Source organism: Hippoglossus hippoglossus, chromosome 1 (assembly GCF_009819705.1).
Source record: "Hippoglossus hippoglossus isolate fHipHip1 chromosome 1, fHipHip1.pri, whole genome shotgun sequence".
Taxonomy (NCBI): Eukaryota; Metazoa; Chordata; class Actinopteri; order Pleuronectiformes; family Pleuronectidae; genus Hippoglossus; species Hippoglossus hippoglossus.
This window is the reverse complement of record NC_047151.1, coordinates 17,956,155-17,971,205: the sequence shown is the minus strand read 5'-3', so window position 1 is coordinate 17,971,205 and position 15,051 is coordinate 17,956,155. Positions and strand designations below refer to the sequence as shown.

Sequence of the window (15,051 nt, the reverse complement as noted above, 5' to 3'; positions counted from 1 at the left end):
AAAACAGTGAATCTGTCAGAAGTTGTAGTTCTGATGATCACACTGCTATAACCAATCTGGCTTCAGACTCCTGGAATCCTGACTACCTAATTAATATATATGGACACAGAAATACTTAAATGTATAAATACAGAAATTTAAAAATGGATAAATAGATAGACAAATAAATATAGTAAATGATAAATATATAAATAAATAAATATATGGATATAGAAATGAATAAATAAATTATTCAATCTGAAAGTAAATAAATGTAGAAATACAAAAACGTTTTTTTCATCGCAAACTTTATTTGATCATTTATTTATTATGAATAGTTGTTGTCGTTTATACAGTATGTGCATTGTGTGTCTATGTCTCGCACACATGCTGGTCAATTGTCTGCCTTGCTTCAATAACAGATAAATCAAGTAGCAGAATGGGAAACCTGCGACTGTTTGACCTTTTCAGACATTTGAGCATTTGAACAGTTTGAACAGTGTATGAAGTGATATCAAAGCGCGACATTACTTGTGGCCGACTGAATTCCTGGTGCTCTGCTGAACACTGATAAGATGGCAGCTTACCGTACCTCGAGTCTGAGGGGAGAGAGAGGGAAAGAATGTGTTTACGTGTGTGTGTGTGTGTGTGTGTGTGTGTGTGTGTGTGTGTGTGTGTGTTTGTGTTTGTGTGTGTGTGTTTGTGTGTGTGTGTGTGTGTGTGTGTGTGTGTGTGTGTGTGTGTGTGTGTGTGTGTGTGTGTGTGTGTGTGTGTAAATATCTGGGTTAGCACCATAACAAGTGGGACTCACAGGATGAGTAGTAGGCAACTTCTTGAACGCCTCAGCCATCGTTAAATACCTTTAAAATCCCACAGAAACAAAAAAATGGCTCAAAATAGGTTTTGCTCTCAACACACAGACGATAGAGCTTTGCATGAAATAGTCTGACAAATTACCACGTATGAAAAATCTTTTTTCCGACTATACATATACAGTACATTTTCACAGGAAGCATCATGCATTTTGATACAGGTCAAAAGCCTGTGGAGCGGAGCTGAAGATGAGGATGTGTAGAATATAGACGTTGTCAAATACACATGGAGACAACAATAACGCTTAAGGTGGCAGAGGGACTGTGACTCCCCCAGAAACCTGTCATCAGGACGGCCAGATGGGGCCATTGAAATGTTGGGGTGCCAACAATAAAATGAAAAGCCAAGACTGAATTTCAGGAATCATTTCATGCTGTGATAAATATGGGTTATTTGAAATCTCTGTCATTGTGAGACAGTTTGAGAAAGTGAGACTTCCTCTAAAAATAAAATACAGTGAAAGTATCAAAGCAGGTCAATCCATGAGGAGATGATGCCCCTTTTCAGAAACGGTACCTTGAAACAAACTGTCAGGAGTGTTTTACTGAAATCTGTTTTATTGGTGTTTTTATGCTGCTTCGCAATTGACCTGGTGAATAGTTCCACACCAAATCCAGTTAGACCATAAGAGTCCGTTAATATCATGTCAAACTATACACTGACATAGTTTCTGGCACAGATATATCTTCTTATAGATTTCAAAACTTCAAATAGAACATCAGAAACAGGCTGGTACACTTTTGTTAAATATTTAATTCTTGTTTCAACATCAAATCAAAACAAGATAGAGTAGTGCTTTTTTATGACTTTCTGAAGTTTAAGAAAGTCCACAGTGAATCGGACACATTAAAAGTAAACATAATAAATATTTGATTGCAATCAGTTGTTTGCAATCAACGAAACACCTGCAGTCACATAGCAGTCTCATGATGACGTTCAACAAGATTCACTGTACATCCCACAAACACAGCTTTTGATTGTTTTGCCTTTAGTCTGGTTTTCAGTCCAAATTCTGGTGGTTTCTTAAGGTAAAATCCTTTTGTTGGAGCTCTGTCACTGTTTCATTTCACAAGCCGAGACAGTAAATTCAGAACTTAATAAGTCATGAGTAGAATCATCGATTGGAATCTTAAATACGATTAAATAAAGAATGATTAGCGATGTAAAACTACATTTCATTCCTTGCACCATCATCTGAAACACACTTATCGTTGACAGACTCATGTTCTGTGCCAAGAAAAAAAGGAAATCTCTCCCGTGTGCTGTGGCCTAACGTTGGCTCCGCATGTCTGTGGATGTAGCCCTCTCATAAGGAGGAGCAGGTGGGCTGGTCGCGGTTGTACATTTTCCATAAATCCAATAATGAGGATGTGCTTTGACAGCTGAGCAGACTCACCATGACTGGAAACAGAAGTGCTACTGCCCACAGCCACAGACTCCATATAAAGCCTAGTTTGCCAATATATCATGTGTGCTTTTGAGCCCATCTAGTGCAATGGGTGGTGTGACGGACAATCAGTCTGTCTCTAGACCAGCAGGATTAGTCCATGATGATATCTTTATGATGATTGGATGGATTAGCTGCAGACATTTGTGTTCCCCAAAAAACACCCACTTGATGTTCGTGAAAAACATGGAGCTGTGTGTCACAACAAGTGGTCATTCCGCAGGCTGGGCTGCTGTTTTCCCATGCACGGCTTGTTTGTCCACTCCGTGACTGTGCCTCTTGACCTTCCCTCTCCTCTAGGCTCCCTGGAGATCTGTGCAGGCCTGTGCTTTTACTCCAGCTATGCTCTCTGAAGGCCTGAGGGTGGCAGCTGCAGTGTGACCGAGTAGCTTCACAGCTCTGCCTGAGGGCGTTCAGTTTTTCACTCAAGTGGTCAGTGCCGGCTCACTGGTGCCCGGTGGCAGTTTAGATGAGGAGCTGATTGATGTCGCTTTGTCTTATCTATGCACGAGGGAATCAGGGTTGTTCCAGGTTGCTGCTAAAGTTTCTCTCTTGTCCTTCATGTTTCTTTTTTAGTCATATAGCATTCTTTTTTTTTTTTTACATGAAGGCATTATAACCTCTGCCAAGGGTATGTGTTTGTTTCCTTTGTCTGACGATTATCTGGATTATGGAAAAACTACTGAACGGATCACCATGAAACTTGGTGACAGGATGTGGTACGGAATAGGATTTTTTTTTTCACTTTCTTTAACATTGTGAGATCGGGTGTTTGGCAAATTTGTATTGATTTGTCAAATAATAAGTCATGGTTCTTGATGAAAAAAGTCAGACGTGTTTGGGGAACTGGTATTTATGAGTGTGTGCAATTTGGGGCAGATCCATGTGTTGGTGTGATCTAAAGAGTGCACATCTCATGATACATAATGTAGACACAAAAAACAAGATTACATATAATATTTATTGGTATTTTTATGTTATTTTATTTCCATGTCATGCTAATGCATTCGGCCAGTCTCTTTTTTTTACAAGACACCAATAATTTACAAACACATACATCTTCTTCCGGAATTATACATTCAAGACATATTGAAAAGGGTAAAAGACAAAACTCACACACAAGAAAAATAAAGAAAAACAAATAATAATAATTTACAGAACAGCAAATCTTTCATATGTGTACATTTAACTCAATCACTGCACTTATTTACAAAAAGTATCTAATAATAAATAGGACAAAAAACATAATAACATGAATATTCTACATCATTATTAGGGACAATGGACAGATCCAGGGATCTTTGTTTCGTGGCAGATTCTTCAGGTCTCTGTACCACAGGCTACATTTAACACTTCCATGTATTAATCTGACTTCTCCATCCACAAGTCAGGTGAAGATATGCAAAGTGTCTGAGTCATTTCCCCCAGTGTGTCATGGGCTGTGGCCCGGCTGAAAGTGACGCTCCCTTGTGGAGAAGGCAGCAGTAAATATGTGACGTGTGGGTGGAGCTGTAGATTCAGACCTGCTGGACCAGCTCTGACTCTGAGCTGCTTCCAGAGATGCCTCCAGTGGAAAACCGCCGCATTGGAGAAATTAACCTAAATGTATTCGTTTTTAAATTATTATTATTATTTTTATTATTGTGACTAATATCGCGTGGACTCCATCCAGAGTCTGAGCCTCAGTTGTTTTTTTAAGTGACTTGTCTGTTTTTCGCAGACATCACTTTCCTAATCATGCATGCACGCGCCTGTAGCTGTGTAGACTTTTTATTTTCATTCTCATATTCTGAGCTCGACCTGCAGATCGTGCACGTTTCGCCTGCACAGGAGTCAGTTTGATGTTGCTGCTGTGAAGAGAATGCGACTGCTCTGTGTGGGAAAACTTGCTCTAAACTTCTCTTTATGGCGTTTCAACATGTCAGACTCTAACCCGAGGAACGAGAGCAACTATGGGATCTATTTCGCAGAAGCCTCCAATGGATCTATCCTTGTGTTTCCAAACGACAGCATCTCGACGTGCAGGAACTTCACCCTGGACTCCCGGGCGGTCGGGGTGGGGATCTTCCTCTCCGCTTTTATTTTGGTGGCAATCATTGGGAACATTTTGGTCATCCTCTCTGTGGTGTGCAATAAACACCTGCAGACCGTCACCAACTTCTTCATCGTGAACTTGGCCATGGCGGACCTGCTGCTCAGCATCATCGTGCTGCCCTTCTCTGCGTCTCTCGAGGTTCTGGGCTGCTGGGTGTTCGGCCGGGTGTTCTGCAACATCTGGGCAGCGGTGGACGTGCTCTGCTGCACCGCGTCCATCCTCAGCCTGTGCGTCATCTCCATAGACCGGTACATCGGGGTGAAACACTGCCTCAAGTACCCGAGTATCATGACAGAGAGGAAGGCTGTGGCCGTCCTCGTCCTGCTGTGGGTGTCCTCCACCGTCATCTCCGTGGGGCCGCTCCTGGGCTGGAAGGAGCCGCCGCCGGTGGACGACAGCATCTGCATGATCACGGAGGAGCCCGGTTACGCGCTCTTCTCCTCGCTCTTCTCCTTCTACCTGCCGCTCCTGGTCATCCTCATCATGTACTTCAGGGTGTACGTGGTAGCCCGCAGGACTACCAAGAGCCTGGAGGCGGGCGTCAAGCGGGAGAGGAACAAGTCGATAGAGGTGGTGCTGCGCATCCACTGCCGCAGCGCGCTGGAGGACGCGCGTCCTTCCAGCTCCAAGTCCAGCAAGAACCACCCGTTCAGAAGTTCGCTGTCGGTGCGGCTGATGAAGTTCTCCCGGGAGAAAAAAGCGGCCAAAACGCTCGCCATCGTTGTGGGGATGTTTATCCTCTGCTGGCTGCCTTTCTTCTTCTTTCTGCCCATGGGTAAGTCTGTTGGATTCGTAGTTCTCTTCCCTGTGGTGCAACTTTAGTGCATCCATCCCTTCCTTCCATCATATGTACAGAGCAGGGATATTATTGTTTCATATAATCCCGAATCATCATCACAAATCCAACAAGTCAAAAACTTCTATCACCTTCAATGCCTCCTCAAGCAGCATTTAAGATCCACTCATTAATTTGCAATATGAGTTTCTATCAAAGTGGTCGTGAATAAGTAATGCTCTTGTGTCACCTGGAGTGATTAAACTCTTTTCAGGTCTATTTCTATGAACAGTGCAACATGTTGGCTGCAGGAGTAGGACTCTGTGTCACATAGAATACACTCAAATGAAAGAAATACATACAAAATCAAATCATTGCACTGTAGGATTCTGGGCATAACAGGACACAGAAAACAGGATAAGCTGCATTCATTTGCAGTGTATTTTTGGAAGTATGTCCGAATTGATCGAAATTAAGATTGATGTAATGCCATTAAAATCGTTAATGTGGCTTGTTTTTCAATTTTTTGTGAGTGTTGGCCAATATCACAGAGTAATAATACACTGGCATTCTTCAGTAAAAGCCAATCTATAACTAAATACTCCCAGTATCCTGCAAACATCACTGCTGCTCATTTCAAGTACCAGCTCCCGACTCTACAACTGTTTTCGACTCGCACATCAGAGTAAAAATAATGAGTCACTGCTTCTTTGCTTCTGAAGGGGCTTTGTTTTGTGGTCCACATTTGTAGTATATGGAAAGGTCACTGCAAAAATATCCCAGTGAATATCAGCAGGAAGTCCTGATCAGATACAGAAAGTGAGATGGAAGACGGGTAAAGTACTTTTCTCTCGTCACTGCAGAAAAAAAGCCCCTTCAGTGGGGATGATGACCAGTGTGAGCCATTACGACCTCACATAAATCAAACTGAAAAAAGGCAGCATGCATATAAAGCTGCACTTAGAGGAAGTAAGAGTGCACACACACACACACACACACACACACACACACACACACACACACACACACACACACACACACACACACACACACACATTTATATGTACAACACTAAAAGTGGCCTCATGAATTTTCATTTTGCATATATTTCGTGTAATTGACTGTAAAAAGCCATTTGTTACAAATGGTCCATATCTCATCAGGTATACCACTCACATCTCTGTATTTCTTGCTGCACCTCTGAATTTACAAAATCGACTTATTAGAGCAAAGTCTGAAGGAAATGAAATGGGTGCTGATTATCACTTGGTTCACTCAATAATTTGTATCCACAAGTCTGAGATGGATAGACACTGGATGGAAATGACTAAAGACATGAATAAGTCAAAGAAACTCATTGTAATTGTTAGTACAAATCAATACTTTGCAACGTATTGGGACGTGATGTATTTACACACTGAGACACTAATGAATCATAGGTTTTGAGTTGATTTTAACAGCAGTCTATAGTCATAGCTGTTTGTTTCCCAAATGTCTGATTAATGAGTGTAGAGTTGCCACAGCCCACAGGTCCTCGCCCCGCTCACTCGCTCAGTCAGAAGCATTGTGCGGAGACACCTCCGTAATGAGTAACCTTTCACTCACGCAGGCATACGAGTACTTTTAGCACTTCTTGTGCCAACGTGGCCTTGTCACTGCGATGATTCAAATCTATAGGTAGAAGTCTGACTCGTCAAAACTCTAGTGAGAGTGCCCTAACACTAATAATTGGCTGATTAAATAGTACAAAGCTCATTGATCAACATATTTCAAGTTCCAAACTATTACTTACGACAGTTGGCCTTTGTGTTTAAAATGCTATCTATCTATAATATCTATCCTGTAAGTAGGGATATAGATACACTGAAGTTTTACAGTAAATGTAAATTAAAGAATAGTGTCTAATATGTAGGCCTATACATCTAGATTAAGTGCATAATGATAAGGGATGTTACAGAATTCCTCCATGACGGAACTCTGTGGTAGATTGATCCTGTTACTTGGATTTTTAACTCTTTGTAAGTTTTTCTCTATTCAAAGGATTTGTCTGGTGATATTTCAACAACAACACTTACAATTGCAGCACCCATTGTCTATGCAGCCACACTTTTGCATTGTCCTGCTGCTGTAAATACAAATCCACAATAGTTTTTACGTAAAATCTGCTAAAATTGTTTTAAAAAATAACTTTTGAAACATTATTTGAAACATTAAAATTCATGATCATTACCAATTTCCAAAATAGCTATAAAAAATGGTTCTGGAGGAACCAATGGGAGACTGAATGGGGAGGTTTGAGAGTATTGACAGACTATAGTTAATTGTCTTATTTAGACTGTAATACATACAAGTAGCACTATGGCTTTTAATATGTCATGTGGCCAATTTGGCTGATTATGAATGCATATCATAAATCATGTATTCACTGAACCACAGCCTGGTCCTGGGTGGCATCATGTTTAAAAAGCTCTTTGTCAAATGTTGACATTCACATGTAACATTAACTGTCAAGGTGTTAATGCCTTGGAAGCTCTGCAGCTGACGACTGATCAGGATTCTCTGTCTGCTCACACAAAAAAAGCAATCATGATGTTTTTTTCTGGTAAATTGGACAGATCCCCAGACTCCTTCAATGTGAATTCAAAGCGTTCATGTGTCGCTTGACTTTTTGATTTGTGCTGAGGTATAAGCCGAGAAGGGATTTAAGATCTTGCAGACGTCAGACTGAAAATATATCCATAAAAATAAAGTCACTAAGACAAAAAATAAATAAATAAATCAAATGTTGCCATGGCGCTTCGGTTGTGCGTCAGGATAGTGAATCACGGCTTTTAAGATGAGGTCCCTTTAGTGAGAAGAATCAATGGAGGACATCATCTCCTTTAATGACTTCATTCAATCTAATCTCCAAAGGTGATGAGTCACAAGTGTTTTTTTTAAACGAGAGATTTAACAGAAATTAAAGCAAAGCGCTAATTTATGCCACAGAAAAAAATGACATGGGATCTTGAACTCTGATTTATTTCTCTGTTTTTGTCCACGGGTAAATGCCACAAGCCTCCTGTGTATATTTATATGTTCACAGTATCGTGATAACAGAGCTGAAATGAAAGTGGACTTCTGGGCTTCTGTGTCCGGGGTCAATGCTGTGTTAAATCCAAGCCTGGGGGAGACGAGGAAAAGGAGAAAGCATGAAAAACAGCTTGTCATTGCTAAGAAATGAGCAAAGCAATGGGAGCCTGGGTTGCTGATGTGCTGTACACAAAGCAATTTTCATAAAACTCAGATAATGTTACATGCAAAGAGCGTAAAAAGCCTAAAACATTCTTTGTTAAGTGTTTTTTAATGTCCTGAGAAAGAAAAGATAGCTGTTGATTTTTCATGCCACACTAAGCTGATGCGTGTGATATATTAAGGAAGAGGATTTTCCATCACACAAACACAGACGACAAAGACGGTGTTTGCATTCACAAGACAATACATTCCACTTTATCCTCCCAGAGAAAACACACACCACAGGGGATTTTAAATCTGCGTAATGGTGTTAGCAGCCTGGGTAATGTCCGACAGATGTTGCATTAGATAAAATCATTTTAGATGTAATATTCTTCTAGCAAAAGAGTTGTGTGATCTGGGACTTGTGGTTGAAGTGTGTTTTGTAAATATCTGTCCCATTAATAAAAGTCCACTGAATGTCAAAACCTCCTTTCTTCCTGTTAATGAACTCCACCAAATAGCTTCTGCTGCACAATAAATCATTACATAAACATAGCTGTGACTATCCAACTGTCAGCACGATGAAAAATGCATGTACGTAGCATAAGAGCTGTGTTTGTTGTGTGTAAGCAGAGAAGCAGTTTCAGGATCTCATTTTCTTATTCAGTTTCTAAATACAATAAAAAGTTGACAATTATGAAAGTAAAAGTAAAAATATACAGATGTAAAAACTATTTTTACAATTCTAATTATTCAATTGACTTATTGAATATTTTACCCAATTAAAGTTTAACAAAAGATTCAGAGAAGTATTTTACTTCCCAAAATCCTGATCTGGTGTTTTTAAATTTAGTTTTTTTATAAAATACGTTTTATCAATATAAATTGAAGGTAATGACTCACTGTCATTACCGTCATTTAACTGAGCTGTGCTGCAGTTATACTTTATGAAAAAAACACAACATACTAGTAATATGTACAATAATAAACTTTATTTACATAGTTTTATAAAGTTACAAAGTCCTTTAAAGGAACAAAAATGGAGATTAATAGAACAGCGATTAAAACAAGAGAATCAGATCAGTTCATAAAACATAGGTAATAAAATCAAAAAACACAGTTGATAGATAGATGGATAGATAGATAGATAGATAGATAGATAGATAGATAGATAGATAGATAGATAGATAGATAGATAGATAGATAGATAGAATAGATGAATAGATAGACCTTTCACGGTCTGTATTCATACTGAAAATCAAGATCATACTTTATTGATTCCAGACTGGGAAGTTCCTGAATGTATGTGTGTCTGTCAGATATCTATCATTGGGAGACTCCAACTCCATACATATGGAATATGAAACAGAATGGAGAGATGGTCTCTTCACTCAGAGAACCAAGGTTACAATGTAACCAAGTGGAATTGGAAGATTGACGGCAGTGCCTTGTACATTTACTCACAACTCCTATGTTCTCTCTAGGTTCCTTCTTCCCAGCACTGAAGCCCTCTGAGACTGTGTTCAAGGTGATCTTTTGGCTGGGCTACTTCAACAGCTGCATCAACCCCATGATCTATCCCTGCTCCAGCAAAGAGTTCAAGAGGGCTTTCATCCGCCTGCTCAGGTGCCAGTGTCACCAAAGACGGAGGGTCCTGCGGCGCTTCTACGACCAGCGGTGGCGGACAGCCGTCAGGGGAATGGCGAGGGACCAGGGAGCAGACTATAAGCCCAGCTACATCGTGCACGAACCCTGCGGGAGCTCTTTGTTGCACAGGGGGAAAGGGCGCTCGCTAGGTATCAAGAGATGGAGTCTGTTTCCACCGCTGCAAAAGTCCTCCTTCCAGCTCAAAGAGAAGGTGAACAATCTGTCAAATAAAATCAAGGGAGGGGCAGGAAAAGGTACCACACCTGCCGTGGGCCTGCCTCGGATTGACATAGTGGACACAGTCTCTATGGGGATTTACAACTCCTGCGAGCAGAGCAGTTATCAGTTCTATGATCTGGCAGATTGCTACGGCCTGAAGGAGACTGACATTTAGAGAGTGCCCAGAGAATCTTTTTATTTATTGTTCAGAGGACCATATTGGACCAACATGCAAGAAAGACAAAAAACCTGAGAATCAAATGTTGATAATGTAACAGGCTGAGAATAATGGCTTTAACCCAGCACAAACACTAGACTGAAACTTTATTTCAAACACTCATGACCATCATGTTTATTTAGATGAGAATTGAAGGGGACGCAAAAGTAATAAACTCCCTGGACTTTATTTTACCGCCCATAATTAACAGGTGAGACATTTAACATTAGCCAACGCATTACTACTGTTATATACGTATTTCTTAATTTTCATGAAAGTCTCCATGTCTTCAAGTAAAAGCCAGTAAACAAAGAAGTGCAATTTTTTTATTGTTGAATGAATTATGAAACATTCCAGTTCTGACAAGGCATTGTAAAGGTAAAAGGTCAGTAAAGATGCTGCACAGTATTTATTTCAACAGATGGATTTACAAGTTGACTTGGTATTGATATGTACACTTGTTTGAGTAAAACACCAATGAGTCTACTTGGCCATTTGTAATTAGCATTACCAAGTGAGTGCTACTGTTAAATGAATATGTCTTTTTTTTGTATTTTTTGATGTTGTATTTATGTCAAATGAATAATAAAATAAAAAGGAGAAAAAACTAACAAATTGAGCCCTCAACCAAGAAAATAACCCTCATAATTTGAAAGCTGATTTATAGATATATCCATCCCCTCCAGCAGGTGTCGCTATTATCTTGGTTATTTTACTTTCAATACTTTCAGTAACTTGAGAGTAACACAAAGAGACAAGCTCACATTAGTTTTAAGCTGCAGGCGGTGTATTTACTCAAGATGAATAGATCTCAGTTACATTCTATTTTAGCTTTGTTCCAACACATGAAGTTTACCCAGAACTGTTTATTGGACTTGGGGAAAATCTACAGTTTTTTCCCAAACTAATAAATGACAGGAAAACATTTCCCATGAAAACTCAACTTGTCTCTTTTGGACAAAGATCAGGGGGCAAATTACTGATAGTATGTAGGGGAGTACTCTCAAAATCCAAACACACAAACACACACACAATTCTGTACCACTAAATTAATAACAAACTGTGCTTACAAGACAATGTAACTTCATCAAAGTTATTTATAAAGGTTACTGGTTCTCAGTAAGAGCCAGTCGCTGCCTTGACCCCTAATTGTGTACAGACATCACTGGCAGAATATGGAGACAGACTTGATGCCTATACCTTACAGCTCATTAAAAGACTGCAGGAAAACATCATGTTCATCATTCACACAATGCTGTCTGCTTCTTGAGTATATTTAATGAGACTAATTTGCTGCTCTCTGGATACTGGGCAGGGCCATGCAGGGTTAGATACAGTTCAGGAAGAAGTGATGTGAGGTAAGAGCGTCAAATATAAAAGGGGTTACTTAAGTTTCCACTTTCATCTTTACTTTGCGTCAAACCCCAAGTTGAGTCATGCTATCTTAAAGATTTCACAACAAGTAAAGAAAACTATTTCAATCAAAAAGGAAGAAACCTCAAGCCAAATTTCATCTCTTGGTGGACGTGGTCTATGCGGCCCACAAAGACCGCCACCTTCATGGAGCATAGACCGTAAAGGTTGAGGCAAATGTAAGGAATGGAGGAATAAATCTGTTGGTCCCATTTTAAGGAGCCTTCGAAATGGGACAGCCTAGTCGCGCTGCTGTGACACAATCAGTCTTCAAATGAAACTTCTGAAGGATGCGGGCCAGACACAGCTGCTGTGACCACAAACTGGTCACAAGACAGAGAAGACACACATATCATGGCAGCCAAAAGAAAACAGGCCATGTGGTCAGTTTTCAACAGGTGAGGTTAAGAGACAGTTGAGATGCACTTCCTCCTAAAAGGAAAATCCTTCAAGGAAATAAAGAACATTTAATTTTACATCAATAAATATTAAGATCTTATTTATTAAGATGTGTGCATTCAGAGAATTTAAAGGTTTAATCTCTGTCCAAAGCTGTTGTCTGCTCAAAAACAATTCAATATCAAGTAAAGATTTTTTATATCGGGTAATTGTTCTTCCAAGTCCATGGAAACAAGTTATAAAAACCTTATTCACCGAAAGTGCGGACACTGGAAAAAGTCTTTGTGACAGAGCCGATCCACACACTCTGAGTACATTACTTTTGCCTGGAAAGAAAAGAGTTGATTTCATACGTCATACCTCATTAACTTATAATGGTACTTCTTCCTAATTCAAACCTGGTTGTCACCAAAATCTGTTAATCCTTAGTATTCATTGGTCTTTGTATGCCTACACAGATATTATTTGTATTTTATGGTTGATGTGCACGTTCGTTTGCCTCCTTCCTGGTGTGAGATAGTTCCATCCCTGGGGAGGATCCAGGAAGGCATACCCTGCAGCCGATGAACATGAGGAATGCCCTACGGAACGAACGGTTGAAGAAACCGTACAGGAAGGGATTCAGAGATGAGTTGATATATCCTAGCCATAAAAATACATCCCAGACAACCACCTCTGTGGTGTATCCAACAAATGGGTCCACAATGTTGACTGTAAAGAAAGGCATCCAAAAGATTAGGAAAACTCCCATGATGATACCTAAAGTTTTTGCTGCCTTTCTCTCTCTTTTCATTGCTTTTCTGTGTCGTTGTTTCTTGCTTGAGTCTTTGCCCACACCGGCAGCCATCTGGCTTTCCATGGCGCTGATCTGCCTGGCCTGCCGATTGGCAGCTTTGAAGATCTTCCAGTATGCTATCAACATGATACCCATCGGCAAGTAAAAGGCTACCAAGGAGGCCATGACAGCATAAATGCGATTGACCAAAAACACGCAGACGTCTTTAGGGAGCAAGATGTCCACACCGGCAATATGAAGATCTAGCATTATGGGGCAAAAGGAAATGAGCATGGGAACTGCCCAACATACAACAATGAGGAAAGCTACTCGATTGTGGGACATCTTTAAAGAGTAGATGAGCGGGTTGCACACAGCATAGTAGCGGTCAAAGGCAATGCAGCTGAGATGGAATATGGAGGCAGTGCAAAGCATAACATCTAAGCTGGAGTGAAGCTGACAAAAAAGGGCACCAAAGTACCAGCATCCCTCCACGGTCCGAATCATACTGTAAGGCATCACAACCAGGCCAACAAGACAGTCAGCCACTGCCAAGGACATGACAAAAGAGTTTGTGGGTGACTGCAACCGCTTGAAGTAGGCGATGGACAAGACCACCAGGAAATTTCCCACCACTGTGCAGGCGATGCCAACGGAGAGGAAGGCATACAGGAAAATGTGTGAGACCTGGTTCCGTAATGTAGCACAGGGTTGATGTTCAATCTGAAGAGATGTGTTAGCTTCTCCGAGAAATCCCAGGCTGCCGTTATCCATGGTCTAATCGAACCTGTCAAAACAACATACATATTTAAGTAATGAGTGATTTTTTTGACATTGCAGCAAGTGAGGCAGTGAAGCAGTTTGCTTTCGCTACAATGACATTTCAGACCCGATTGCTGCACTAACTTGTCATTAGCTAAGCTGTAAACATTAGTTTAATGCTTGAATCCCCAGGATGTGAGCCATCTCTTCGCCTTGTACAGTGAGCAAAACCAGATGGGAGTGTCATCAGTACAGATCTTGCTGTTAAAAGGATATGCTTTGCTTGTTTTCTAAACCAAGAAAAATGTCAGATAAGGAGGCAGGGAATCGAAATGATCATTAGCTCTCCTCGGGTCTTGTGCAGTCAAACTTCCCTTACAGAAAAACCACGTGAATTTCACATGTCACAAATGACCACACGTGTTTACATGTTTGGCACATGTTTCCCATGTGGAACATTTTGATGGTAATATGTGTAAAGCACCTGTAAATACCCATGTGATTACATTTGCTCTACATGGTACCGAATGTGCTACATGAAATTCATGTGGTTTGTCAGTGCCTACACCAGTGATTTGTTTTGTCTGTACCTTCACTGAACTATTATGTATTTGTTCAATTTTAGTCCTTACATATGTCACACAGCACAACACAAACAACAGCAAGTGGCAGTGGTATGAACAAGGAGCAGATGTTCCGCCTGACTTAGACTCTGGCAGATTTTAATGAACGCCACAGGGACTGTGCAGTGATAGTAAAGTGAAGCTGAGCGAAATCGTAGGTTTTGGTTTTGGCTGGAAGACTTCGTTGAACTGACACCATGGTGTGCAGCTATCCATTTCAGTGAAGTCACGTTAAAATTAGTCATTTAAACACACGACATGTTGATGGTATCATAGCCATTCAATTTAGAAATTTTTATTCAGATGGTTATTTTCTGCAACACACACGCGCAGTGAATCTCCACAAAATCTAATTTAGTTCAATATCAGCACAAAAGCATTGCATAATGTATTTCTATCAAGAATACAAAACTGTAATTTAACAAAATTATGCAGATTGTAATTGTGATTGTTTAAAGTCTGGTAATAGTACACAGTAAATACCATAATATATATTGTTCAAAGTTAAAATCATGTGATGTAGTCTTTGTATTTGTATCTATTGCAATGCAGCAATACTGTAGAAAGCAGTTATATTAGTATGATGGTGATGCTAACATTGAAAAGTAAAG

The 15,051-nt window shown here is 40.2% G+C and overlaps 2 protein-coding genes across 2 annotated transcripts; one reads left to right on the top strand and one right to left on the bottom strand.

Moving 5' to 3' along the window:
* Positions 1 to 3,631: 3,631 nt before the first annotated feature.
* adra1d (adrenoceptor alpha 1D) lies at positions 3,632 to 11,098 on the top strand. Its single transcript, XM_034595866.1, has 2 exons — positions 3,632 to 5,169; positions 9,870 to 11,098. Exons 1-2 carry the CDS (start codon positions 4,161 to 4,163, stop codon positions 10,424 to 10,426), a joined length of 1,566 nt encoding a protein of 521 aa, XP_034451757.1. The 5' UTR covers positions 3,632 to 4,160; the 3' UTR covers positions 10,427 to 11,098.
* A 1,619-nt stretch (positions 11,099 to 12,717) lies between these two features.
* Positions 12,718 to 13,829, bottom strand: LOC117763031 (5-hydroxytryptamine receptor 4). The gene has a single exon (XM_034587871.1). The coding sequence runs from the start codon at positions 13,827 to 13,829 to the stop codon at positions 12,753 to 12,755; it is 1,077 nt and encodes a 358-aa protein (XP_034443762.1). The 3' UTR covers positions 12,718 to 12,752.
* Between the last annotated feature and the right edge of the window lie 1,222 nt (positions 13,830 to 15,051).